Source organism: Phyllosticta capitalensis (genome assembly GCF_038381095.1).
Source record: "Phyllosticta capitalensis strain CBS 128856 chromosome Unknown BKA78scaffold_3, whole genome shotgun sequence".
Lineage (NCBI taxonomy): Eukaryota > Fungi > Ascomycota > Dothideomycetes > Botryosphaeriales > Phyllostictaceae > Phyllosticta > Phyllosticta capitalensis.
This window is the reverse complement of record NW_027117441.1, coordinates 1,156,132-1,181,828: the sequence shown is the minus strand read 5'-3', so window position 1 is coordinate 1,181,828 and position 25,697 is coordinate 1,156,132. Positions and strand designations below refer to the sequence as shown.

Sequence of the window (25,697 nt, the reverse complement as noted above, 5' to 3'; positions counted from 1 at the left end):
AAGTCATGGAAGATGAGCGGCTGCTTCCGCCTTGGACCTTGGCTGCAGATTCGCGGCACACGCGGATGACAGCGACAGAGATGGAAGATTTGGAAAAAGTGAATAAGGATGTGCGTGTATGATAAAGGGAATGGATCTATGAAAGGACCATACGGGCTTTGTCCAAGCTGAAGAGAATGGTCTGGGCAGCTGAGGAGAGCGCCAGCTGAAAGGCAATTGGCCAGCGGGACGCAGGCTATCGCGTGCAACGCTTAAGAGGTTAAATAGTCTGAATCAGCACAGGCGTAGACGGGGCAAAGGAGGGTGTGGTCGGTTGCTCATGGGCAGCACGAGCCTGAGACAAAGAAGCAAAGGTAGATGGATACTTCGGCACGAGCGAACAATGGAGACTGAAAAAGGACAGGGGAAAGGATCGACGTGAAGAAGGAAATGAAAACAGAGGCCAGAAGGAATAACCAGATATTAAGACGGGAGAGCTACGCCCCGGTCGCGGTCCCTTGCGTGGCAGAAGCAAAAAAATCAGAACCGGCAGGAAGAGTTACACGACCTGTGAGCATTGATAAGGCGGCAGAGAACCCGGCGCCATGGTGCATCGAGGTCAAAGGAGTCGCAAAGTCGAAAACAATGAAGGCGGACGTCATGGCTGGGCGAGTGCGCGGCCTGGGCGCGATACTGGCGATACAAGCAGCCCAGGTGAAAGGGTAAGGTTTGGAGTCTATCTCGTTGTGAGCAAAAATCGATGTCAAGGGAGGCGGAGTGGAGAAAAGTGAGAGGTGTGTCGAGGTCGCTTAGTCGGGCAGCCTGCATCTGTCATCGGGATGGGAGCAGCCATGTGCCGCCCATCATGCCATCCAGTAAATCGGGGAAATGGGAAGATGCACGTATCCGCAAAGGCATGTAACGGCCTTTTCAATAAATGGATGCTGCCCACGACGAGGTGCATACAAGGCGGGCAGCCTTCCTGTGCTGTCACCACTCGGCGCTGACCAGCCACTTCTCCTCTTCTCCTCCTCCTCCCAGCCTCCAGCCTCGTCTCAGCACACTCGCAGCCCAACCATGCCCTGGCACACACCGGTCCGACCAAGGAAGCCGGACGCAACAATCGTCATGGTACACGACCGAGACCAATTGAATGATTCTGCGCCCTGTCCCGGGTCAATCCTTCTTCGTGCCCCCAGACACTACATCTAGTCGTGTCCCGCTACTTTCCATTTTGCATTCTTGCTCTCAACTTTTACCAAGCCGTGCCCCACCTACACCGACAGACGGCTGCCATAGCTCCAGCTCAGCTACAGCTCAGCTCAAGCTCCAGCTCTCCGCGTCGTCGAGTCAACACCGTCCAGCCCAGCGTCCAGCGCCGCCCAGCAGCAAATCATCCATCATGGGTCTCTCCGGCTTCTTCTTCATCATATTTCGGCTTGCCGAAATCATCACGCTGATCCCCATCATCGGCATGCTGTCGTGGTTCGTCCACGGCTACGTCGAGCAAAATGCGCTGACGCCCGACTTTATCCTGGTGCTGTTCATTGTGTCGGTGCTGGCGTGCGCCTGGGCCATCGCGACACTCGTGGCCTACGCGCGCGCGCGCCACTCGGCCCTCTTCGTCGCAACCGTCGACTTGGGCTTTCTGGGCGCCCTCATCGCGGGCGTCGTCCTGCTGCGCGGCATCGCCGACCAGGACTGCGTCAACTTCAGCGCCGGCAGCTTCTACTTCGACCTCGGCGTCCTGGGGTACTATGGCCGCAATTCCAATTCCGAGTGGTCGCTGCACGCAAACAAGACGTGCTCCATGCTCAAGGCCAGCTTTGCCTTTGGCATCATGAACTGCGTCTTTTTCTTCTTCACCTTCGTAAGTCGTCGTCGAGTGTCGTTGTCGTGGAGAGCCATGTCCGGCTGACGTGTGAGTAAAACAGCTCCTGGCGCTGCTAGTCCACCGTCGCTACCGCGACGATCGCGCCGTGGTCGTCCGCCGAACCCACTACACTCGTCGCAGCCACCGCCCCAGCCGAGAGTACCAGTCCAGCCCGCGCCGCTCGCACCACAGCAGCAGGGCGCGATACTACGTCTGATGAGAATATGATTGTTTGCCAAAAGAAGCAGCAGCAGCAGTCGTAAGGACCGGCGACGGCGTTGGCGGCATTTGCGTCTTTTTCTTCTCTGTGTTTCTTTTTCCTCCCACGAAACAAACACTCTCCCAAACGTCCATGCGTCCAGATGAAGCAAGGAAGCGGCGATTGGAAACTGTACAAACGAGCGGGACGCGATGGGACGACACCACACCACAAACTACCAAGAGATATCAATGGTACCGTACAGAAGAGGACGCGTCGACGACGATGGCGTCATAATGATGGAAGAACGAGCGGAAGCAAGCCGGGCCAGCATCAGCAATCCCCGAGGGTACTCCAAGGGAACGACGACGATGGCGACGGGACAGGTGCGAGAGAGAGAGAGACCAAAATACCCCCCTTTTTACATAGATGGGACGATGGGACGAGGATGGATGGAGAGCGTGATGAAGAAATGATGGGTGGTGGTTACTGTCTTTTACGTGCATATACCTACTTACTCTACAACAACAGCCCCCGTCTCACGACGCCTACATACATATAGGTACAGGTGGGCGCGCGGAGGCGACGAAGATGACACGACGAATGGAATCACGATTGACGGACCGTCCATGTGCTTGCCTCTCTTTCTCTTGTCCTCTTTTTCATCCGTTTTCCTCGTGTCGAGAAATTCTCCTTCTCATATGTCGTCCTAGCTGCCAGGCACCAGGCACGACTCCGCCTACCTAGCCTCCGCGTGTGCATCTCCCCCCGGATCAACGGACGACCAGTCAATCCGATCAGAGATCGTCCCGCGCGCGCGCGGCAGTTGATATAGCAGCCCTCATGTCGTGTACCACACACATACACACGGACGGACACGTCCGATGCGCTTGTTGGGAGTGGGAGGCGGACGGACAGGAGCGTGTTCAACGAACGCATCGACCATCTACGCTGCGAGGCTAGTGTCGTGCGACGTGACCATCGTTTGTTTTTTTTTTTCTTTTCTTTTTCTCTTTTTGCGCGTGTGCGTGCAGTTGTCATGTGGTGGGACGACGGATGGCTGCGAGGGCTTCTCGAACACGCAAAAAAAAACAACAAAAAAACAACATATATCGACACTGGCAGGAAGAAATGGGAACATCGAGTAGAGTTTGAAAGACGACGACGACGACGACGACGACTCATCAGGGCATGTAGTTGTAGAAGCATCTGACCACAAGGCACAAGACAACCGCAGCGCTGTCCGTTCTGCCTCCCCGCCGTGTGTCAAATCCTCCCCCCTGCCAAATCCTCCTCGCGCTCCTTTTCCCCTCAAAAAGAAAAAAGATGAAACAAATCCCCCTCTTCCTCTTCCCCTCGTGTCAGCCAGCTCTAGCTCTCCACCCGTCGGCATTCATTCAACCCTTTGGTTCTTCGGTCGGCTCGGTAAGGGTCTGGCTGGCTGGCTGGCTGGCGTTCCGGGCCGGCTTCTCCCCGAGTCCCTACCTTAGGTTCCTTTCTCTCGGTACAGTACCTAGTACCAGCTAGGTAGCCACCGACCACCACCACGCGACAAAACAGTGCCGGAAGGAAGCCGGAAGTGCAAGTGCGAAACCCCAGTGCAGGCAGCCGCGCTAGGCTGGATGTGGGAGATGGTTGGTGGAGTGTGGACATGGACATGGCTTTAGATACTCTTCTCTAAGGGATTGAATGATGTACTTGATTTGTTGCGGTTTCCCAAGGGGCGATGATGTGAGGAGGTGTCACTGGAGAGAGAAAAAGTGTCAATGTCAGAAGATGGAAATTCATGTTCGTTCGCAGTAATCCCAAGCGGTCTACAGTGGTATCTCAAATATCACGATCCCGTCCCAGCCCAGCCCAGCCCACCCCTTCCCTTCCCATGCCCATGCCCATGCCCATGCCATTCGTTTACTTTCCTCCACTCTCTGCAGTCTCGCCTTCGTTCGTTTTGTCCGTCTGATGCCGGAGTCTGGTCCCTCTTTTCCTTCTTCCTCTCCTTGTTCTTCTTCGTCCTACTCGTCCCCACCAAAAAGTCCAACAGCGAAAAAAAAAAAAAAAGAGGAAAAGACATTAAAGGAAATCTTTGCGTCACGACGCCCTTCCCATCCCGTACCGTCCCAGCCCCTGTCCATGTGCCCTATCCATCGTATCCCATTATCCACAATCTTCTTGGGTCCGTATGATCCAGCGTCTTTTTGGTGATGCCTGTCCGCCTGTCCATCCCATCCATGTATCCCGTCCACGCGTGCGTACGTACTTTTGTGGCGAAGTCGCTTCTTTTGACAGAAAAAAAAAAGAGTAGAGAAGAGGAAAAGAGGGTTTCGAGGAGGAAAAGAAGAGGCGGAACAAAGATCCAAAGCAAACGGTCAGAAAACATGGCGCCCTAACAGCAGCCAATCGCATCAGTCATGAGCCAGGACGGAGGAAGCAAAAAAATTAACAACGAAGAAAAAAGTGACGATGGAGAAAAAAGACAACTACGCGCACAACGACGCCACGACGCTCCTCCCCAACAACAGGTCATTATGCCCACTTGCCCAATAGTGCCATGAGTCCGGCGCCCAGGCACATGAGGCCAAAGGCCGACATGAGCTTCGAAACCGACGCCTTGCGCATCGACGGGCTGAACATGAACTCGTGCGCCATGAGCTCCACCAGGCCCGTGTAGATGAGGATGCCGGCCGAGATGGCGTCGAAAACGCCGCTGGTGATGAGAGTGCGCTGGCTCTCCGGGGGGTACGACTGACGGACGCCGAGGCCGATAGCAATGGCAATGGGGGTCGAGAGGCCGTAGCCGATGGCGAGAGCGTAAGGAGTCCAGCGCTTGGATACGGGCCAGGGGATGGCGGACAGACGGGAGCCGAGACCGAGGCCTTCAAAGGTTTGGTGGAAGACGAGGACGATGTAGAGGGTGATGAACTCGTCGCCCGAGACGGCAAGCGTCAGGCCGATGAAGATGGAGTGGAAGATGACGCCGAACTCGAGGATGAAGATGGCCGTCAGTTGCGCCGAGTACGTTTCCGGGACAAGGCCGTCCTCCTCCCACGAGTCGGGGAACTCCTCGTTGGCAATGTGCTGCCGCTGATGGCCGTTGTGGTCGTGGCCCGGCATGTTGGAATGGCTGTGCTCGCGCTCCAGGTGGTCCGATTTGCGCGGGTTGGCCACTGCGATTTCGTGCTCCGTGTCGACGCGGGTGACGCTGGGACTGCCGCCGCGTTCACGGTGCTTTTCTTCGTCGTTGTGGGCGTGCTCGCCAAAGTGAGCGTAGCGCATTACCATGAGTTCGACGAAGAAGATGACGAAAATGGTCATTAGTGCGATCCCCTCGGCCCAGGCATACTCGGTAATGGGACCAGTTAGACATTCATTGGTGAGGGCGTCCACGGCAGGTTCCAGGAGCTGTATCACGTTAGGATGTAACCATTGAGAAAGCCGGTTCGGGTACGTACGTGGATAAAGGCCGTGGCGATGATGACTCCGGAACCGAAATATTTTGTTGCAAAAAAGACCCATTCCGGCACAGCGTCTCCAGCATGCCGACGGGCAAAGACGGGGAAACAAGCTCCTGGGAACCAAGTCAGAAGTCTAGTTGGCAAGTGAGGGCGAAGTGATTAGTACCGAAAGTGGAGCCGACAAGAATGACGAAGATGGACGAGATTCTCAGGCCCATGCGGCCGTCATAGTCGTTACTAGTGACGCACTGAGTGGCGGCGTCGGCCATGATGACGACTTGAGTAGAGTCGTAGATTGTCGTTGTCGGGGAGGAGGGACCAGACCAGGGCAGGTACAGGGACGGGGACGGGGGGTGGGTGGGCGGTGAGGTAGCGGCAGGTTGCAGGAAGTCAGGTTGGGGAGGGCGAGAGAGGACGGGTAGGTATAAGTATTGGCAGGCGATAAGGAATGGGGATGGGAGGGTCAGCACGGGCGCCGGGAGTGGATTATTTTTGCAGAATTGTGGGCGGTCGAGTGTCGAAGCATTAGGGAGGGTACGTCAACAGCGAGCGACTGGAGCGAGTGGTGTGTGTGATGCTGGGGGAGAGAGGGTCTGGGTGCCATGGGCGGCTGACAGAATCTGCGCGCTTGTTGAGCACCTTGATGTCCTGCCATGGCGCTAGCCGAAACTGCAGGCTCCACTCATACGAAGACTGGTCAAACTCCAAAAGCACAAGCGGCCATGGCGCTCCGCGGCGGTTGAGCTGGACACGCTCCAAAGGCTTGGGCGTCTGGGATCCAGGTGATTCCGTGGGGTTGCGCTTCAGACTGGGAAAAGTTGAGTTGAGAGCTGAGGTAGTACTGAGAGACTGGCACGGACCGCCCTGCCGCTGTAGATTGTATGTAAGCCGAAATTGACATGCAACAACAGGTCGACTCCACCGGGACATCAAGGTGCTCAGACCGCTCCTCCACTCTCCGGGCAACACCTGCAAATTCCTCTCTCACCACTCACCTCTCGTCGACCGCCGCAAACGTCTCCATCTCCGCGCCGTCTCCTGCGCAAACCAACGCTGTGCCGATGCCTTGGCGAGGTGTTGGTCGACCGTCGACGGTTGTCGTCCCGATGCGGCGCCCACTTGCCTTTTCCGGCTTCCTGGTCGCGAGCCCATGACTAAGCCTTATGCCTCACAGCTGTGCTGCACCACATCTCGCTTCCATGCCACTTGCATCTCGGTCGTCGCCTCGCTTCTAGATGCCCAAAAACTGTGAGAGTACCTGCTTAAGGCTGGCTTGCATTTATCCACCACGGTGTTCGACTGTTTCCAACCGGTGCCTTCTCCGTAAACCACCCCATCCTCACCTTCTCCCCTGTAGCCCAACCCGTCCATCCCTGCTCTGCTGAAGTGGATGCTCGTGATTGGCTCCGCTGCTGCCGCTGCTGAAGACGGCACGCACAGTAGGGAAAAAAAGAAAAAAAAGAAAAAAAAGTTTTGTCTACTGCCACGACGTTGTAGCTGTACCGTACCTACAGCACCTAGCGTAGCAATGCGTGCGTGCGTGCGTGCGTGAATAGTTGCCTCTCAATTGCATTCATTCCAACCTTCCCAACTATGTATCATGCAATCAAGCTTTCGGCTCGACCGAAACGTTGCAACCCGCCCCATTCCCCTTTTGCAAAAAAGAAACTGCACTGCGGCTGAGCGAAGCTTTTCACCGAAATGCCGCGACCTCTCTCTCGCCTCTCTCGCCTCCCTTCTCGGCCGGCCTCTTTGCCTATTCAATGTTGCAACCAACCACTTCGCCTTCCCTACATACCTTACGTGCGGACACCATGCTGTCCGCCCGAACCCAACCGTCCCAATGCGACGTCTTGTCCGTTCCAGCTCGGCTCGTGTTCGTTATTGACTTTTGCAAGTCTGAGAAGACTATGTACTGCCCGAGCTGCGGCAAAGGAAGGAGGGCAAGGTGGAAGAAGAGTGATTGATTCCCACTCGTCGTCCGTCATCACATTTACGTAACATGAGGTTGCGATGGGCAAAGGGAAAAAAAAGCAAACACAACAACCCACAGACTCATCACTCGCCTCGTCTTGCCCCCGGCATCAGCCGCCGAGCCAACTACATACCTACCAGAGCCAAACGGGGCGAGCGAGACTCGGCAGATGGGGAGCTGTTGTTTGTTCGGCTCGTCAGCACATGGCCATTAGGACGACGATGGTCGATGCTGCCGCTGCTACCGCACGGCACTACTGATTACTGACCACCTACATACCTATTGACCGACCTACCCGACCGCTCTTTCGAACCGACGGACGGACGGACGGGTCCAACGGCACCGCTTGGCAGCTCCAGTCCGTCGGCTCGGCAGTGCTTCGACACGTCCGTCCATCACTTGCAGATTTGCGGCGCGTGTCATCACGATTCAGAGAGGACGGGGGCAGAGTTTTCTCGTCTGTTGGCCCCGAGACCTGTTGACCCATGCGTGTGCGTGTCCAGAAACGGCAGGAGAAGTCGTCTTTCATTACTACCTGTGGTAGGTACATGCCGGGATAGTAGCCCGTGTCTGTTCATATTGGATGTTGAGCAGAGTCTTGCTCTTTGTTGGTTGGTTGGTCGTCGTGGGTATCTAGTCGTACATTTCATCCCATCTGTGCCCACACCTCTTGGTCTCATCTTTCGTTCAATCGTGGTTCGTTCCAATCCCATAGTCTGCCCGCCCAGCGCCCAACCAAAACGCCGAAACACCTCTTAACTCCAAAGGACAAGAAGACGCCAGTGTCGCGATACGCCAGCGCATCCAAGCCCAAGCTCTTGGTTTGGACGGACAACTCATCCTCCTACCTGCTGCGCACAGCGCCCCAAGTCATTGCACAAAGCTGGTCTTCCTGACATCAATCCCTGGGCTTCCAACCCAAGCACAGGTGAATCAGTTGGATCAACTCGACCTCTGCATCAATCATCCTCATACTCTGAGCTCGAGTAATCGTCAAAGGAGTCTGAGCCTTCGACCAACGTCGTCCCATCACTGCTGTCCTTTGCAATGTCAACGTCAACCTCGACCACCTGCGGCTTGCCCTGCTTGACCTGCTGTAGCTCGAGCTCCTTTTCCAAGCGGCTGCCAATGCCGGCGTGGAGAGCGAGTTTCTCTGCGTCTGGAGGTTCTTCTTCGTCAGAGTCAGAGACGTCTGCGCCGTCGTAGCTCCTCCTGAACTTGGTGTAGTGGTGGCTCTGATTATCTTCCCCCTTCTCATCACCTGCAGAACGTTCTTCATCCTCCCTCACTTTCTCCTCGAGCACGTCCACCGGGTTGACAACGTCCCAGACGCTACCCTGACTCCTCATACTTCTCTCGCTCTTCTCGCTCCTCCCGCTAGCAGCCGAGTGCAAAGAGCGCGACGGCGACGACGCTCCGGGCGAGCGCACAAGAGGGCGTTGCGGTTTAGGCGAGGCCGTTTGCGGTGGTGGTGCCAGCGAGCTCTTGCGGCTCGGCCATGGCGATGACGTTTGGCTCCCGGCCGGTGAGCGGCACGACGCGGGGGACATGGTAGCGGCAGTGGCACCGCCAGAGCCGCTGGAGACACCAGCGCGGGTAGGTTTGGACGGGAAAGTGTAGTTGTTGGTGTAGTTCATGGGATGGTCTCTTGGACTCGTGTTATTGGCCACGGGAGCGGGATTATGTTGGTGTTGAGATTGCTGATCTGAAGGTTTCAAGCCCCCTCCGTCCGCACGACCCCTTTCTCCACCGGGTTGCTGGTAGTACACCGGCGTCATAGAGTTGTTCGCCATGAGCACTGGACGTGAGATGGGTAGCGAATCAGAGCCCGACCGCTTTACCAGCTGCTTCAGCGACTTCTTCCGGCGTAGGTGAGTCGGCGTGGGCGTGCCCTGCGCGGCGGCCATGGCGCCAGGAGCCGCAATGGCAGCAATGCCCGTGTTTGCGTTCCGCGACGCGAAACCAATCGTATCAGCGTACTTGAAGCGGTGAGAGGGCGCTGAGGCAGGTGTGGTCGTCGTGGCGCTAAGGTTGCGGTAATGGCTGTCGACATATTGGTCGGCGAGGCGCCTGCGCGCTTCGTTGTTGTGTCTCTGAGCAGCTGGGGTTGGACTGCCAAAAGAGGGATCGGATGGCCCGCGACGACGGTTTGCTGTGGCAGCGACGATGTACTCAGAGGCGGGAATTTCTTGTTTGTCAGGGAGTTGTGGAGGTTTCCGGTACGGAAGCGCGGTGATGGGTTCCGGTTCGAGGTTGTCAGAGTAGCTGACGGGAAACTGCTGCTCGGTAGGAGTGATGGGTCGCGATATTTCCGGGAAGGGTTCAATCTTTGTCAACGGGTCGGACGAGATGCTAGGGTTCTTGTTCTTCCGTTTGAAAAAGCGCTTGAAGCCGCGAGGCTTGGGCGGAGTAGGAGAGGCAAACGCAGAAGCCGGCGGCGACGTGATGGTGACATTTGCAGGAGGATCAGAGGCCAGTGCCTCTTGTAGCGTGACCGAGTCTTTGCGTTTGTGCTTGCTCTCAGCCTCATTTGCAATGACCGGGCTAGTTGCGCGATTGTCGCTCAACGGGTTTTCTGTGAGGGTGATGGCCGGCGTGACATCGCTGTCGCACCCAGATGCGTGTGCGCTATCGTCGTCAGGAGGTAGAGGTGGGCGATGGCTAGGAGGGATGTCGATGAGCTTGGGACGAACAACCAGAGCAAGCTCGACAGTCTCGATGAACAAATCGGGGCAGTACTCGTCATTGTGGCAATCACAAGCGGGCAAGCTTGAAGTTGGCGATCCAAACTCTGGCGATTCGATGTCGTCGGGATGCAAGCCCTCTGTGCTTCCAAAACTGGCAAAACTGTACTGATCTTCGGAATCGTCGCTGTCGAGAGGCATCGATGGTGCCATGGGGAGAAGTGACGCACTGGCCATTTCGGCCTTGGTTGCAGCCAATGCGGGTGTTCGTGTCGTTGACGAGTCGTCGAGCTATGATCTGGCGTCGTTGGATTCGTGTGTGGGTGAGGTGTGTGCGCTGCGCCTGCCAAAAAGGGAAGGCTTGCTGGTGGAGGAAGACGCCGCGGTGCGTGTAGACGAAAGAGAATCCCAGGTCCAGCCAAGTTGACAAGCGACCTCTGTCCTCATCAAGAGGCGGCTTTTGGCAGAATTGAGATTCTGAGGAGGCGATTTCGAAAAGAGATTATTAGATGTGGAAAAAATATGAAAATGACCAACTCAACGTGGACTCAAGGAAATCATCATGACTGCGTACAAGAGGGCCTAAGCATTCGAAACAAGTTGCGCAGAAGACCTCAGATAATAGGCAAGGAAAAGACGACCCCAACTGCACTCGCTCAAGTTGCCTTGGTGCTTCCCAGAGAGTAAAGCTGCTCAATGGTCATAGCTCCAAGTACTCTACTAGAAGAGTCGTGAAGTTGGAGCTGAACGGAACAATTGTCGCGGACAGCCACGTCTTTGTCCTGTAACACCTCAAGCTCTTTGATCCTCTGCTGCGTTGTCCTCTGGCGCCACCTATCCGTGACAGCTAGGCCAGGCGCTGCGATCAAATGCCCTGCCTTCTTTGCTCTCTCACCGCGTGCTCTGATGATGAGACGCAGATACGCGTGTGGCGCACGCAAGCGAAAATCTTCAAGTCCTCGCTCTTCTCGATTTTTCGCAAAGAAACAAACGAACAACAACCGTCAGGAACATCTCATACCTTACCATGGCCAGTCCAACACCAACCCCTTTAGCCGCTCCAGGAGACATCTCTAACATCGTTCGTCTCAAGAATTGTTGCACATTTTTTCCATTTTTTTGGCACCTACTTTCAATAATCTCCAGGCACGACTACGAGGTCGGGACTTTAGGTTGCCGGTGGTTGGGCAGACACGGCAGAGTGTGCCTGATTCCATATGAGATGACATGCGTTGGCGGGAGAACTTGGCACCGCCTTTCTTCAGGAGAAGTCTCTGCGAAGGAGCCGAGATAATCCATGTCAGCTCCAAGGACGAGAGAGCGTTGAAGAAAGTTGAATCGTCTACCGTCTAAATACTGCGGTAGGTTTGCGCGTGCTGGCGACGCGGTTAGCTTTCATGCCGTGCATCTCGGATTCAATGATAGAGGTTCTTGTCACCCGAGAAAGGGCTTGAGGAGAAAAAGCGAAAAGAGGCCAGACACGAGGATATATCGCGAGGAGCAACAAAAAGACAGGGATGGAGCAAACGGGAACATGCACGAGGTAGCGGAAAGGCGCAGGATAATTCCTTCTGACATCAGATTCATCGCCAAGGCGGTGCGACATGGCCCGCAATATCAACATGGCTTTGATGCGGCCGGTTCCGCAGAAAAGTCGGAATAACCGGTCAGCTTGCGTGGTGGTGCAGGAGCCGTTGGAGAGGTGGAGGTGTCTGTCATGCCATTGACCCCTGTACATGAGCGAATGCCTGCGTCATGTATCGAATTCAACAGTCGGGAGACAAGCTTTTCAGCGGGCACCATGCAGCGGGTGGCCGGGGTTTCGAGCAGGCGGCACAGGAAGCCGAATCGAAGGGCTGGTCGGGCAGCGGACATGTGCGGTTGGAATTGATTACATGTAGAATGCTCTTTCTCTCTCTTTAGACTTGTACGGCGCAAAAAGGGGACGCGACGGAGAAGGGGCAGTCAATCGAGCCATTAGGAGCCGGATGCTGCGGAGGTTTCAAGACGGACGACGGCGTGCCGTTGGTCAACGGCTGGTGGGGAGATGAATAGCGAGCGGGGACGGCGGGACAGCAGCCCAAGCTATCCGGATGAGGAAACAAAATGGTTGTCGTGTAGCAGGATGGAGATGCGGGGAATCAGCTGACTGGCAGCAAAGTCGCAGCTTGAGACCCTGGTCCAGGGCGCCTGCAGCGGGGGGCTGGGACGAGGCACTCACACGATGCGAGTGTGACCTTGATGCTAGCGCCATGGCATTCTTGTCGCTGTGGGAAGCGCATTTCTACGATCATGGTCTCGACAAAGACTCCTGCGATCTCAACCCTGCTGCCGTCCCCAGCATCCCGCTATTCCCGAAGAGGCCTAGCCCTTGCCCAAATCATGACGTCGAGCTTGTTCAAGCTCAAGCGGGGCGGCTGGAGCTGACCTCTACTTACTCTAATACATTCCCATTCTCTGCTGCTTCTCCTCCACACCTCTCCCCTTCACCACACCCTTCGCCCAAAAATCCTTCTGCCAATCGACCTCAATCCGCCACAATGATCCACCCGGAACAGGTTGCAGAGATGCTCAAGAAGTCCAAGACTTCGAGCCTGCTCGTTCCCACGAGGTAAGAGCTCCCTTTCGTCTCGCCACCACGGTGCTCAGACTGACCAACCCCCAGCACTGGGTCTGTCCCACTTGACCCTGTCCCGACTGTCAAGCGTACGTACCAATTGAAATCTCGAGAAATCAATCCAGGCCTGACTTTTTCCAGCCGACCCAACCGAGTACCAGCTCGCCAGCGACGATGGCAAGAGGACCTTGTGGGTGGTGTTCGTCATCATGGTCATTGCCTCGGTCGTCTTTTCTGCCTTGTCTTGGTCGGTCCCGATGGTATGCTCCAGCTTTCATCCCAATTGTGTGCTTCTCTAATGACAAGTAGTCGCGCCGTTTGTACCATGTCATTACCACCATGATTACGGTCATCGCCGCCATCTCCTACTTCGGAATGGCCACCGGCCACGGTGTTGCCTACCACCACGTCCAGGTCCGCGAGTCCCACAGCCACGTTCCGGACACCTACGCCGATGTTTACCGCGAGGTTTACTGGGCACGTTACGTCGACTGGAGTCTTACCACTCCCCTGTTGCTTTTGGATCTCTGCCTCCTTGCTGGCATTGACGGCGGACACACGATCATCGCCATCGCGGCTGATCTCATCATGATCCTGACTGGTCTCTTTGCTGCCTTCGGCACTGAGGGAACTCCCCAGAAGTGGGGCTGGTACGCCATTGCCTGCATTGCCTACCTGGTCCTTGTCTGGCACCTGGCTGTCCACGGCAACCGCTTCGCGTCGGCCAAGGGAAGCAAGGTTAGCAAGTTCTTCGGCGCCATCGCTACGTTCACCCTGATTCTCTGGACTGCCTACCCAATGTGAGTAATCCTGATCGCGTGTCCTGTTCGACGCTAACTTGAGAAAGTGTCTGGGGTGTTGCCGACGGTTCCCGCAAGGCCTCCGTCGACGCTGAGATCATCGCCTACGCCATCCTCGACGTCCTTGCGAAGCCCATCTTCGGACTCTGGCTCCTGCTCACTCACGCCAAGATGCCCGAGACCAATGTTGAGATTGGTGGATACTGGGCCCATGGCCTCGGCTCTGAGGGCACCATTCGCGTCGGAGACGACGATGAGGGTGCTTAAGCGTATTCCTTTGGAACGCTCGTCAAGACTCATAGCACCATGGTTTCTCCGTGCTCCCGGTACAAAAGGAAGAGTCGTTCTCAGCGGCTTACGGTTCATTGACAAAATTCGCGCCCCCATCAAAAATCACTGTGGCATTTCTTTTCGTCTGGCAATATAGTCTCCTTAATCACTGCTCTCCTGTCTCGTGTACAGTTATTGAGATTGAAGCTTATGCGTTTGCTCGTACCCAAGCTCGCCCACGAAATCGTGACCATGAAAGCCGTGCTTTGATCTGCATACTGATCAGGTTAGTCTTGCCGCGTTACCCCAGAACGCCAATGGCGTTGCCGAGTGATTTTGCGGGGAAACAGGGATGCGTGCGCACCCCTTATATTTTCGAGTGGAGCTAAGATAAGCGCCGTTCGTCTCTCCAATGCTTGAGCATCGGAGTAGTTTGACGGCGCATGAAGCAGTAGGCATTGAATTGAATGTAGCCCTTCTTGCGACAAGCCAGTAGTCACGACCTACTATCCCAATTAATGCTCCAAGCAAAGTGCCAAAAGTCGACCGGCGAGCTCGTCGACCCTGGGCAACTGCAACGGTGCGGTTCCAATATGGTTGTGGCGTGTCTGACGAACGAGGGGGCCAGGAAGCCAGAACAGAACCATCGAGGATCATGGCTGGTTGCGGCCATGCTAAAAACCAAACCTAACGCTCCGCCGGCTACCTGCTTGATTGCTGGAACTCATGCACGCGACTGCCCGCTGCTGACTACTCACTACCAGCTACTAAGCACTTGCATCTGCTCTGCACTGACTACCATCAGGTCATCGGCAGGCCAGCCAGGCTAGCACGAGCACCACCCGATGAAAGTGCAGTGCGCAGCGGCAGCAGTAAAGAGCAGACAGTAGTAGAGCAGGCGACAGATCCGTAGGTACAGTACAGTACCCCTCCCCCATCCGTCTCCCAACGAGTCGTGAAGAAGGGGGAAGCCGTCGTATTCGCCGCGGTCGTAGGCGTCATCATTCCCGCGCAGGTCGATCATCTGCCTCGTGTGCCCACCTAACCTACCGCACTCGAAATCTCGCCCTCCCACCCACTTTTGATAAAGGCAGGGCGAGCAAGTCGATGCGAAGCGACGGCGGATTGGATTGGAGTGGATTGGGTTGGTCTTGTGGGTTAGGCATGCTTCGGCATAGAAGGGGCAATGACGGAATTTCTTGACGGAGTGATGGGGTGGACAGTGGGCTAGATAGGTAGGTAGGTGTGCGGAGTTGGTCGTGCAGATGCAGATGCATATGCAGAGGTATGCATCTTTTCCCCGCCGCCGCCGCTGCTGGGTGAGGTAGATGGGTAGCGATGCTCTGCTCTGCCATCAATCTCGTTGCGCAAGAGCTTCACTGGAGCCGGCTGGTGAGCGAGACAGTGGAATTAGTGTGTGGCGCAGTACCACATAGGAGAGGTATCAGGGGCAGCTTTAACGATGTTGTCAGTCGCCTTTGCATTTTATTTCTCCTGAGAAAGATTCCTCATTGGCCAAAATAGCGAATAGTTGGACTGCGAGACAGACGAGTTTATCAGTCATGAGCTAAGTAGCTGTTCATCAGCTATCTGACTGGATGCCGCCTCTCCCTCTGGCTTGTCCAAACTCTTCGCCCACATCACACTCCCCTTTCATTCAACTCAACCCTCCCATCTACTTTGTTCACTCGAAACACGACAAACAGCGCTGCGTTGTGATTGGGCGGCAAATTTCAGGGTCACTCACTCCCGCCAACCACGTGTGCAGCTTGTTGGTAGGTGAGCTGGGATACCTCACCTAGCCTGCTTTTCTTTTTTGCTGTGTTTCGTTTTTGCTCGTTTGTTTTTTTGTTTTTTCTGGCTGGGAAAAGAGGCGAGAGGGTATGGATGGGTGGCTGTCGCTCGTTTCGTTGGACTCGACGCATGGTGGTTGGATGACGGGATGGGCCTGCCGGAGTCGATGCTGGACAGGCGCCTCGCTTCGCCTCGTTTCGTAAGGCATGGATGGACGGGTTGCGATTGTGCGTGGTTTGGCGCCTGTCTGTCTTGACTGTTGGTGCGAGCATGGCGGCGGCGGCGGCGGCTGGCGGCGGTTTTTGACAACGTCGTTGAACTGCATCGAGGTACAGGACCTAGCCACAGCTATAGTGACAGACATGGGCGCTGCGCGATTTCACAGTCGTTGAGACAAATCTGACAGATACCCACGTTGCAGTCCTGTTGTACCGCACCACTGCTTACCTTGCGAGCGAGACATTTCCTCGACCATCACCTCAAGCATCAACGTCTCCGCGCAAGCCATGAGGGAGGAGGAGCAAGCCCGAGCGGTCCGGGACCTGACTGACAGCACTCACAGACAAGGATATCTCGACAAAGTAGCGCTTGTACCCCCTAGTTCGATGGCTGTCGCAACGGCGGGCGGGGCGCACATGGTTTTCGATCGCGGGGATGCTGCCTGCGCAGAGGTGAGTCGACCGGTGGCCGGCCCAGTTGCCCTTGTCGCTGCCTTTTGGATGCGTGCGGGTGAGGCATGTGGGTCGTGTGCTGGAGACTGGCAAGATCTGGGGTTGACCAGCGTCGCGCTCGCCGGATCAATATGGCTGTGGTGATTGTTCAGTTTACAGAGTGCAGGCTTACGGTCCTGGACGCAAGTGGTTCGACACAGGGATCCGAAGACCACACCCGCCAAGCATTCCTCGACAACGTCGCTCAAGGCTACGCCAGAGAAACAAAACACAGCAAACGAGCTCAACGGTTCGGCGTCCATAGCAGCCAAACCAGTACGTGGTTGGTGAAGTGCTAGTTTTCGACCCCGTGTGGCGCAACAAGGACAGTTCACGTTGTCGCCTGTCTGTAGTTCCATTCGTCAAGCGGCTTTTCAGTTCGATGTTGTCATTCGTTTCGTTCGCCCTGCTCAGCCCTATCGTTTCCCACGGTGGTCCAAGGCCGGACAAAGAAAGGGCTGTGGAGATGAGCAACGACATGCCGCCTCTTTTGGTGGGACCTATGGCTAGCACCGCGGCCTTTTCCCATGGGTCTCTGGCGCGGCTCTTGTTGTCCTGCCTCCAGCTGAGCAGCAACCATTTAACACGGGTGGCTCGCCCAGCCTTGGAGATGCCGCAAAAGTGGTTGGTCTCGTTGTCGTACCTGCCTCTCGTCGTCCACTTTGAATGTCTATACAATAGACAGCGTGTAGTTTGTGCCTTCCCCAAATAGACTCGACTCCATAATTGGAACACGTTCGGTCCAAACCAAGCTTTCTTACTTGGCTTACCTCAAGGTTTTCTGCACGCAAAAATCGACCGCCATGCCGAGTCTTGTCATGATGTTCTGGCTCGTAACCTTGCTGTGGGCTAGTCATGCGTAAGTCAATTCCCACCGTTTCGTCCTTGTTCCTCGTCGTCAATCCTCCAACGGCCGTCGCCGTGAGCGAGCAAGAGAGCTTGAGCCTCTCCTCCCCAAAGCAACCAGTCGCTCACGTCACCACCGTCCAGATCCGCTTCCCCGGGACCAATTCGCCCGTTTCCCACAAACAACAATGCCACCTTCAAGCTTGGCTCCGGAGCCTTCTTTACTCCGCTGCCGACGGGAGCTTTGGGAGTTGCGGCGACTGGCAACGGTGTTGGCATTCTAGCAAGTCCGACTTGCACCACCAAAATATTTGGCGGCAGAAAGTTTGGACCCCTCTCAAGGGCGGAGTGCACCTTTTACGACAGCTACACCACTACGACCGAATATGTCGACTGCGGAGGCTGCGCATTGGAGACGCTGAATTTTGGCCATGGACCGGTGAGTCACATCAACTCCTTGTGGTATACAAAGCAATGGACCATCAGCCTTGATGTGTACTGGTGTCATAGCACATGACCTGCAGCTAACACAATTTCTCCAGGTCGTCAAGTGCGGCAAATACGTTCAGCTGCCCGTCGGCACCATCACAGCCACAAGCTGCAAAGACGACCGAGGCGGCGTTGCTCCGCCCACAGGAAATCCGGCAGGGCCACCAAAGGTCGTCGCGCGCCCACCGGCTGGCGGCTACTATGGCGGAGGGGGGTGGTAGAGTTGGTCGCGAAGTTTCTTTGAAGCATTTTGTTGAAACGACGCTGAGCGTGTTGTTGGAGTTTGTCGGAGGGTTGACTCATTGTTCGGTGTACATGGTATTTGGGCGAAAAGCTGGTCTTGGGCATTTCTTTTGACAAGATGAATGAAGAGTCACACGATGAAGTTTTCTCATGACGGTCGCAAGCGGAAGGCGGTCAGGGAATGCTGTTTGCGGGGCAGCGATTGGCGTCGGGGTGTGGGCTCGGACTGCGGTGCAGCTCCAGGTCCTGTCCAGGTCCACCGTCAGCGGTCCCCTTCCCCAAACCGACAACTCACGAGCTGCATCCTGCCCAGAAGCCAAAAGGCGAAACAACACCTGATCTCCTGGTCAACGCCCCCCTACGACGTCCTGACTTGCTCACACCACCCTGTCACGACTGTACTTCTGCGCTCCATCGTCTCTTCCCTCCCGACGCGACATCCCTTTCAACACCACCATTCTCTCCAAGTTCCCCGCACCAAAGCTCCCCACAACCCCGTTTCGCCCAGACGCTCGAAACATTCACAATGGCCTCCGAATCCGAAACCCCCGTCGTTGACACCACGTCCATCTCGCCTGTTCAGGCTGGCCCTGAGCGCCGCAACTCGTTGGAGAAGCACCTCCAGCAGCGCCCCGACGCGCAGGACCTGAAGAACCGCCACATCTTGCTCGACACCAACGCTGCTCCGTGAGTCTTGTTCGCCTCGGCCCCTGAATGCCCCTTGTCGCCTGCCTGCAGAAGCCACATGTGCTGATCTGGGGTCCATGTCGCCTCGACAGCGCTCTCCAGCAGAAGCAGCTTGAGCTCGAGCGCCAGCAGATTTCCGACAGCTTGAAGAAGGGCATTGCGCATCGTCCCGACCGCGAGACTCTGGTCCAGCGTAGGTTTCTGACCATGCACTGATTTATCCCACCCCTTTTTGATGCGCTCCTCTTCTATCGCATGTCGCGACTCACTCTGGTAGGCCACATCCTCCCCGACTCCACCGCCGCCCCTGCCCTCCAGGCGCACCAGTTGGAGCTCGAGCACCACATGCGCGCCGACAAGCTCGAGAATGCCCTCAAGAGCCGCCCCAAGCCCGAGGACCTGGTCGAGAAGGGTATCCTCAACGAGAACGAGAATCCCGTATCGGCATGAGTTGATCGGATTGCCCTGATCACCAGGCGCCTACACTGAGTACACGGCGTTGAGGCGCAGACGGCACATTTGCATCTCGCCAAGGGTGCGCACTACATATATTCAAACAACAAGGAAGTAACGATTTTGAACGTTTACAGAATGAAAGCGTCATGCTTTCAACGGGAGGCTTGCATGTTTTTGGACTGAAAGTTTTCTACATTCAAGACTGTGTTCCTGTCACTGAATGGGTCGGCAGTGTAACAATTCAAACTTAGTTTCTCTATCTGCCAGATGGTACTAATCTGAGTGAGCAGAGCGGATATCAAAAGTGCCATGAAAAGGACCGTGCTCTTCGTCAAATCGTAGCCTCCGTGAGGCAACTCCACTTTGCTGCCCCCAATCCTGGATGCACTCTCAAAAGTTCTTGGTCACTCCTGGTTGAATCTTCTCCAGAATGACCGAAAGCTCTTCCCACACCCGCTTTTGCTGCTTCTTCCCGGCCTCGGACTGGACAAACTTGGATACTGGCTTCACCTTGCCGTCACTGATATACTGCCCATGCCACGACTGGTCCGCCTTGCCCGCGGCTGCTGCAAGAACAAGATTCCTTGCACCTTCTTCACTGGAGCGCGCCATTGTCCACTCAAACGCCTTCATGGCAAACTTGGTGATCTTGGGACCGTCGTAGAACTCGCGACGCAGCGCCGAGTCGCAAAAGCCAGGATTGACAGCCGTCATGACGACGGGATAAGGCGAGGTGTTGCTCCGCGCGCCCATGAGCTCCGGATCCGCCGCGAGCTGGCGCACGACAAAGACCTCGAGCAGCTTGGATACGTTGTAGCGATCGTCCATGCGGGCCTTTTTCTCGTCGGACAGGTCGGCAAAGAGCTGACCCGGGCGGGCGTCGCGCTCGGGGAAGTCGGTGAAGAAGTGGACGAGCGAAGACACGATTTCGAGGTGCGCCAGTTGGCCCGTTTCGTGCGCCGTCTCGCGCAGCTTGGGGAGCAGCAGCAGCGCCAGCAGGAACGTCGAAATGACATTGGTCGTGATGGTCGTCTCGTGGCCCTCGGCCAGCTTGAACTGCGTCGTCGCAATGCCCGCGTTGCAAATGAGGGCATCCAGCCGGGGCAACGACGACGCGCGCTCCGCAAACGCCCTCACATTGTCGTAGCTGCACAGGTCGAGCTGCCACACCTCGACGACGTTTGGGTCCGACAGCTTCTCGGACGCGTAGATGGAGCGCTTGGCCGCCTCGCCGGCGTCGACGCGCCGCGACGTGAGGATGACTTTGGCGGCGCCCAGCTTGGCGGCGTAGCGCGCGGTTTCGAGCCCCAGGCCGACGTTGGCGCCCGTCACGATGACGGTGCGTCCCGCGAAGCTCTGCGTCGGCGGCGGCACCTTGACGAAGAGCTGCGTGTAGATGAAGTTGGCGAGCACCGAGAGCGACGGCATGGTTGTGGTGGGAGGTGGGCGGCGATGATGTGGATCCCAAATTCAAAAGAGCCGGAGCTGATGTTGGTGGTAGATATCTGGATATGTGGGAAGGTCGGAACGCCCCTTCACGCAAGCAAAGCTATGGCATTGAAGCTCAAGGACGTTTATAGACCCGCGGAGCCACCTCCATCGTTGAGCATTCGATTTCGTAAGTAATCACTAAATCCGGTCGGTTTGCGTGGGGAGGACAGCAGTCATGGCAGCGGCGGCGGCCGCGGCGGCGGTCCCGTGAATGAGGTAGGTTCCAAGACAAGACACTTGCACGTTCGACTGGTGGTTGCGCGTAAGTCGGGGTGGCTTAGAGCTGGGGGACGTGGACGAACCAACCGGGAAGGGGGGGAAAGACGAGACGGGAGGGAGCTGTTCGGATTGCCTGCTTTTTTTTTTTTTTTTCCTCTTGTTGCTGCATCCTTGCCAGACGACACACTGCGTGCCAGTGCTTGGTAGCGTGCGTGGGTGCTTAGTGCGGAGCTTCCGGTCTACTCCATTTACTGTACGTAGGTACCTACGGAATACCGGCTGGCCTTTCCACATTTCACACCCTTCCATCACCACACCACTCCATGGACGCACACCGCGCTAGCCAGGAAGACCGACCTTCAGGAACCAGGTAGGCGCAGCGGCATTGGTTGGCAGCATTGGCGGAATCGGCGGCGAGCGTCGGCACACAACGGCGACGCCGCCGCCGCGACATGTGCGAAGCCCAGAGAAGGCCGTTTGCGGAGACGGGCGGCCGGGACAAGAGGGGACCAGCCAGCCAGCAAACGATGACTGCTTGTCGTGCGAAGAAGGAAATGGCTAGCGACCTGTGTCGTGTGTCGTCAACCAGGGGTCTTGGGATCTTGGTGCCTCGCTCGCTCCCCCTCTCTCGCCAATCACGCGCCATTCCAGTAACCTTAATTCGACCGTTGCGCTGGTTGCTTCTTGGGTGCGCGCTATGCAACGCCTCCGTTGCGTCGGGTCTGCGTCCGCGCTTGTTTTGTTGGTCAGTGGCTCAGCAGTAATCCTGCTTCGGGGTTTCCGTCTTTGGAACCAGGAATTTCTTCGACGCACCGCAGCTGTGTTTGTGTGTCACCACCTTCGAGTTTTGGCGAATGAGTTGTTGCAAGAGCCTGGATTCCAGAAAGGTGGAACGTCACCGGATTTTGAGCAAGTTCAATCTAGAAAAGGGTTGGTGGTCTTGCAAAAGGATGACGAAAGACGCCGGCATCACAAAAGAATATTCCGTTGAGTGCTCAAGCGGCGACGGGCTGAAGTTGTCATTTTCTTTGGAACTTGCTGTGGAACACGGCATACAGGTGACGTGAACCAAACGCTTGAGAGGTGACATGACAGTCTACTAGTCTTTAAAAAGGCTGATGGAGAAGTCGAAGAATCTTGCAAGAGCGCGGACTCAACAGATGGACGGGGTATCTTCGTGGTCTATACAAAAGCAAAACAACGTACAAAAGGCCTTGAGGGTATAAAAAAACGCAGGCTCGTGGAAGTGTTGTTATCAGAAGAAGATCAGCCCAGAAAGAGGAGGCCAGAAACATTTGCTGAAGTGTGGGTCTCTGGCGTTGCCATTGTGCCTGCGGGACCAAAACAAGTTACTTCGAGCAGAGGGGCTGAAAGGCGTCGACGATCTTACCGAGGTGTGAGGTACGATAACTCATCTTGGATCTCTGGTGTTGAGCCAGGCCAGTTGGGCAAAGGCTTCCAATCAGGACTTGCCTCAAAGCCGCAAACTACAAAACGTGCCAGGAAGCAAGAGCCACCATCAGGAGCTATCCCAGGCGTCTCTGTGCAGACCCTTTCTTACGGCCAATCCAATTGGTTTGATTAAGGCATGGCCTCATGGTTTACGTCTCGGTTGCCAAACTGCTCAAAATTGAGATTGAGGCCCGACTTGGTCTTTATGAACTCGGGGGTAGAAAGATACGGCGCACTGCCCTGACGGCGGTGGTGCCAACGTCTGGGGTAACCAGACCAGCCATACGGATTATTATTCGTTCGGGGGCGGGAGGAAGAGGAGAAGAGAAAGGAATAGTTTGAACTAAGGCGACGACCATGACTGGGCCCTCCTTTCCTCTGATTCTCATCCTCATTCTCAACATGACGATGACGGTGGAGTCGATTCTTCTGCGCACAAATAAAACCTCTCAGCCTCTCTTGTCCAGCGGCTCTGGTTGGGGAGCGACCTCCACCTGTTCGATTCCGTGTTTCTCGTCCACGACCCGCGGCGTCGAAACGTCGCTGCGCCGCGCTGTCTCCACGTCTCCTGGATGTGTCGTAACACCGAACAGCTCGTCCATGCGCTCGAGGGAAAGACCTGACAATGTTTAGAATTTCATTTGGAATTGTTTCTCGCAAACGTACCCTTGGTCTCTGGTATGAGGAACCAGGCAAAGATGAACATGGAGAAAGAGAAAGACCCGTATATGAGGTACGTTCTGAGATGTTGTGAGCTTCGCACATTTCAGGAAGTATCATTGACTTACCCATATCCAGACTTGCCAACGTTGGCAATCATATTCGGTGTCGCCCTGGGAGATATCATGAGCCGGTCTATGCAAAGGGACTTGCCAGATGGCAATCTTACCTCGCAACCACGAAATTGAACAGCCATTGCGTTCCCGCTGCAAGCGCGACATTCATGGACCGCAGGCGTGCCGACGGTATCTCACTGACCATGATCCACGGAACGGGGCCCCTGATCACTCCTGATTAGCTAAAAAGCTGCACACGGGGAAAATGATACGAACCAGCCAAACTGGTAGAAAGAGGCAAACAAGAAGACGGCAACAATGGCAACGTAGCCGGCAGGTGGCACCGGATCACCCTCGACCGGCGGGTCGACGCGAATGTACAGCCCGATGTAGAACATGCTGCAACCCTGGGCGATACTAGTCCAGAGCAGCGAGCGGCGGCGTCCAAGCGAGTCGGCAGCGAAAACCAAGAAGCAAGCGCACGTCACCATCTTGACCACGCCGTATACGCCGGTGGCGAACAGGGAGGACGTCGTCTTGCCAATGCCAAGACTCTTGAAGATTTGAGGCGCGAAGTAGTTGATCTGGAGAAGTCAGTGTAAGAGTTTCCCGTAAGAGGAAAGATGGGTCCGCACGGCATTTGTTCCCGTCATTTGTTGGCAGATCATGAGCACGATGCTGATCAGGGCACGCTGTAATGTTCCGTTAGCAGACTGTGGAAGTAATCATGGTCTCTGAAACCCACATTGCGATTACCCCTGATAAACCACATCTCTTTCAGCAGGTCCTTGTAAGATGAGCCTCCGACAAGCTCGCGCTCGTGCTCAAGCTGCTCTCTGACTTCAGTCAACTCGGCCTGGATGTATGGATGATCCTCAGGCAACTGGCGGATTCGGGTCAGGACCGCAAGGGCCTCCTGCGGGCGTTCCTGTTTGGCCAGCCATCTGGGCGACTCGTTGCAAAGGAACATGCTAACAAAGAGGCATATCGCCGGAAGAGCTTGGACGACCAGGGGAACGACTGCACACTTTTAGTCAAGTGACGCCAAAGATTGGCTTTCAAACAAACTCACTGAATGTCGAGTTTCCCGAAAAATGAAGCAGTGATCCGTAGTTGGTCCAGAAGGCCAACATGGTACCGGTGACGATGAAGAGCTGGTAAATGCCCGTCAAGCCACCTCTGATTGCCCTAGGTGCATTCTCGCTGACGTACAACGGGGTGATCATGCTAGCGGCGCCGACACCCAAACCGGCAACAAATCTGAAGTCAAAGTCAGCACTGGCTCACCAGCATTTCCGAGGTTAAGGAGAAGCGCTCTGTACCTCCCGATGTACATGACTGCCAGCTCGCCTTCTCCCGCAGCTTGCATGACGCAGCCAATGGTTGCGACGACAGCGCTAAGCAGCAAACCTGTTCTGCGACCATACTTGTCCGCGAACCACGAGGCGAAGAAACAGGCGGCGAAACATCTGAAACGACATCAGCAAAAGTCGCACAAGCATCAAGTGGCCATCTCAACCCACCCGGCTTGAAGTGTCGACACGATGTTGGCCTCGAGATTTGCGAGCGAGGTGGAACTCCGGTTTTCAAGGCCATACATCCTCTTGAACGCCGGCAGCGTCAAGACACCACCAATGATTCCCTGGACACGCGTCAGTGACATGAAATCGCGGAAGGAGGAAGTTTTTACAATATCAAACCCAAAGAGGCAACCGCCAAAGCATGCGCTACATGCTAGCATGTACACGCGCCAACCGTAGATCTCGGTTGGATCAGTTTTCATCGCCTCATTGTGGACGATTTTCCGGAGAAGGTTGACCATTGTGGGAAATGGACAATCAGTCCACGAGCGGCCGAGCGAAGACGATGGCGATGGAGGTGAGAAGTTTGGCCACAGCTAGCACCGGGCGACTGGTAGCTAAGGCTGTATGCGACAGAGCTGAGAACAAAGAAACGTTGTCGCCGCGGACAAAGTCAATCTATCTATGCACCAGCCAGCCCTGGCATGACAGATGGCGAGTCAGCCAAGGCAGTCGGCCTAGTCCCCAAATGAGCGGCAGGGCGACGGACAATTACTCTGAGTAGTGGGAAAACCACGCGGGTATATCAGCGCGAATAAGATCGAGTTTCCAAGACGCGGTCGAATTTTCCGACCGTGAGCACATGGCGGCGCTTCCAGCTCCGTTTTCGATGGCTGGCGAGCCAAGGCCGTTGGATTTCATGGCACGGGCGAGACCTTCGACTCTCGACAAAGGCTCCGTGAGCTGAAGGCGCCCGCTAGAACTGTTGTCGAAGTTTGGATGCTTGCGCTTTTGCCGCGGTTCTGGCAGCTCCGACCCCAAAAACTGCACGTCAAAGCGTAGATTTCCATAAAGAGTTTGGGGAGATGGTAGCCAAGCCAAAACAGTAGATGGACATTTGACCCACCACTGACGTTGCAGATCATACCCTGGAAGAGCAAAGATCAGGTTCCCCGCAGCCACATACCCCAGCTTTAGGTACGACAAGGATGCCACATGATGCGGAGAAGAGTGTGGATCTCTCCATCTTTCTCAAGTCCTCCGAACCCTTGGAGCGAACCGACATGGAGCCGACCTTCTCACGCGTCGAGCACGCCATCGAGGATTTAGCCGTTGCTCGGGTAAAAGGCCACCGAGGGGTACAAGACGTTTAAGGGCGGCGAGG

General features: G+C 55.8%; 11 protein-coding genes across 11 annotated transcripts; 4 read left to right on the top strand and 7 right to left on the bottom strand.

The window, feature by feature from the left end:
• Window positions 1-1,381: 1,381 nt before the first annotated feature.
• BKA78DRAFT_350906 (uncharacterized protein) lies at window positions 1,382-2,069 on the top strand (the record flags this gene model as incomplete). Its single annotated transcript, XM_066891068.1, has 2 exons — window positions 1,382-1,849; window positions 1,914-2,069. The coding sequence occupies 2 exons, from the start codon at window positions 1,382-1,384 to the stop codon at window positions 2,067-2,069; spliced, it is 624 nt and encodes a 207-aa protein (XP_066746431.1).
• A 591-nt stretch (window positions 2,070-2,660) lies between these two features.
• On the bottom strand, window positions 2,661-3,122 carry BKA78DRAFT_308719 (uncharacterized protein; the record flags this gene model as incomplete). The annotated part of the gene is made up of 1 exon (XM_066887965.1): window positions 2,661-3,122. A coding segment is annotated over one exon (462 nt), but the record flags the coding sequence as incomplete, so codon positions are not given.
• Window positions 3,123-3,743: 621 nt separating this feature from the next.
• Window positions 3,744-4,170, bottom strand: BKA78DRAFT_308717 (uncharacterized protein). The gene has a single exon (XM_066887964.1). The coding sequence runs from the start codon at window positions 4,120-4,122 to the stop codon at window positions 3,886-3,888; it is 237 nt and encodes a 78-aa protein (XP_066746429.1). The 5' UTR covers window positions 4,123-4,170; the 3' UTR covers window positions 3,744-3,885.
• A 404-nt stretch (window positions 4,171-4,574) lies between these two features.
• Window positions 4,575-5,772, bottom strand: BKA78DRAFT_248336 (putative plasma membrane low affinity zinc ion transporter; the record flags this gene model as incomplete). Its single annotated transcript, XM_066884379.1, has 3 exons — window positions 4,575-5,450; window positions 5,501-5,616; window positions 5,670-5,772. The coding sequence occupies 3 exons, from the start codon at window positions 5,770-5,772 to the stop codon at window positions 4,575-4,577; spliced, it is 1,095 nt and encodes a 364-aa protein (XP_066746428.1).
• Window positions 5,773-8,437: 2,665 nt separating this feature from the next.
• BKA78DRAFT_350904 (uncharacterized protein) lies at window positions 8,438-10,399 on the bottom strand (the record flags this gene model as incomplete). The annotated part of the gene is made up of 1 exon (XM_066891067.1): window positions 8,438-10,399. The coding sequence occupies one exon, from the start codon at window positions 10,397-10,399 to the stop codon at window positions 8,438-8,440; it is 1,962 nt and encodes a 653-aa protein (XP_066746427.1).
• Window positions 10,400-12,414: 2,015 nt separating this feature from the next.
• On the top strand, window positions 12,415-13,846 carry BKA78DRAFT_330417 (uncharacterized protein; the record flags this gene model as incomplete). Its single annotated transcript, XM_066889772.1, has 4 exons — window positions 12,415-12,457; window positions 12,921-13,039; window positions 13,089-13,579; window positions 13,627-13,846. 4 exons carry the CDS (start codon window positions 12,415-12,417, stop codon window positions 13,844-13,846), a joined length of 873 nt encoding a protein of 290 aa, XP_066746426.1.
• Window positions 13,847-16,103: 2,257 nt separating this feature from the next.
• On the bottom strand, window positions 16,104-16,960 carry BKA78DRAFT_96802 (uncharacterized protein). Its single transcript, XM_066894060.1, has one exon. It carries the CDS (start codon window positions 16,710-16,712, stop codon window positions 16,200-16,202), a length of 513 nt encoding a protein of 170 aa, XP_066746425.1. The 5' UTR covers window positions 16,713-16,960; the 3' UTR covers window positions 16,104-16,199.
• A 196-nt stretch (window positions 16,961-17,156) lies between these two features.
• BKA78DRAFT_350902 (uncharacterized protein) lies at window positions 17,157-17,909 on the top strand (the record flags this gene model as incomplete). The annotated part of the gene is made up of 3 exons (XM_066891066.1): window positions 17,157-17,212; window positions 17,344-17,638; window positions 17,742-17,909. 3 exons carry the CDS (start codon window positions 17,157-17,159, stop codon window positions 17,907-17,909), a joined length of 519 nt encoding a protein of 172 aa, XP_066746424.1.
• Window positions 17,910-18,457: 548 nt separating this feature from the next.
• On the top strand, window positions 18,458-19,068 carry BKA78DRAFT_350901 (uncharacterized protein; the record flags this gene model as incomplete). Its single annotated transcript, XM_066891065.1, has 3 exons — window positions 18,458-18,618; window positions 18,711-18,811; window positions 18,896-19,068. The coding sequence occupies 3 exons, from the start codon at window positions 18,458-18,460 to the stop codon at window positions 19,066-19,068; spliced, it is 435 nt and encodes a 144-aa protein (XP_066746423.1).
• A 297-nt stretch (window positions 19,069-19,365) lies between these two features.
• BKA78DRAFT_378023 (retinol dehydrogenase) lies at window positions 19,366-20,900 on the bottom strand. Its single transcript, XM_066892896.1, has one exon. It carries the CDS (start codon window positions 20,500-20,502, stop codon window positions 19,465-19,467), a length of 1,038 nt encoding a protein of 345 aa, XP_066746422.1. The 5' UTR covers window positions 20,503-20,900; the 3' UTR covers window positions 19,366-19,464.
• A 1,785-nt stretch (window positions 20,901-22,685) lies between these two features.
• Window positions 22,686-24,834, bottom strand: BKA78DRAFT_366632 (general substrate transporter; the record flags this gene model as incomplete). The annotated part of the gene is made up of 10 exons (XM_066892582.1): window positions 22,686-22,855; window positions 22,903-22,976; window positions 23,025-23,069; window positions 23,126-23,236; window positions 23,289-23,596; window positions 23,648-23,725; window positions 23,758-24,032; window positions 24,085-24,272; window positions 24,335-24,481; window positions 24,536-24,834. 10 exons carry the CDS (start codon window positions 24,832-24,834, stop codon window positions 22,686-22,688), a joined length of 1,695 nt encoding a protein of 564 aa, XP_066746421.1.
• Between the last annotated feature and the right edge of the window lie 863 nt (window positions 24,835-25,697).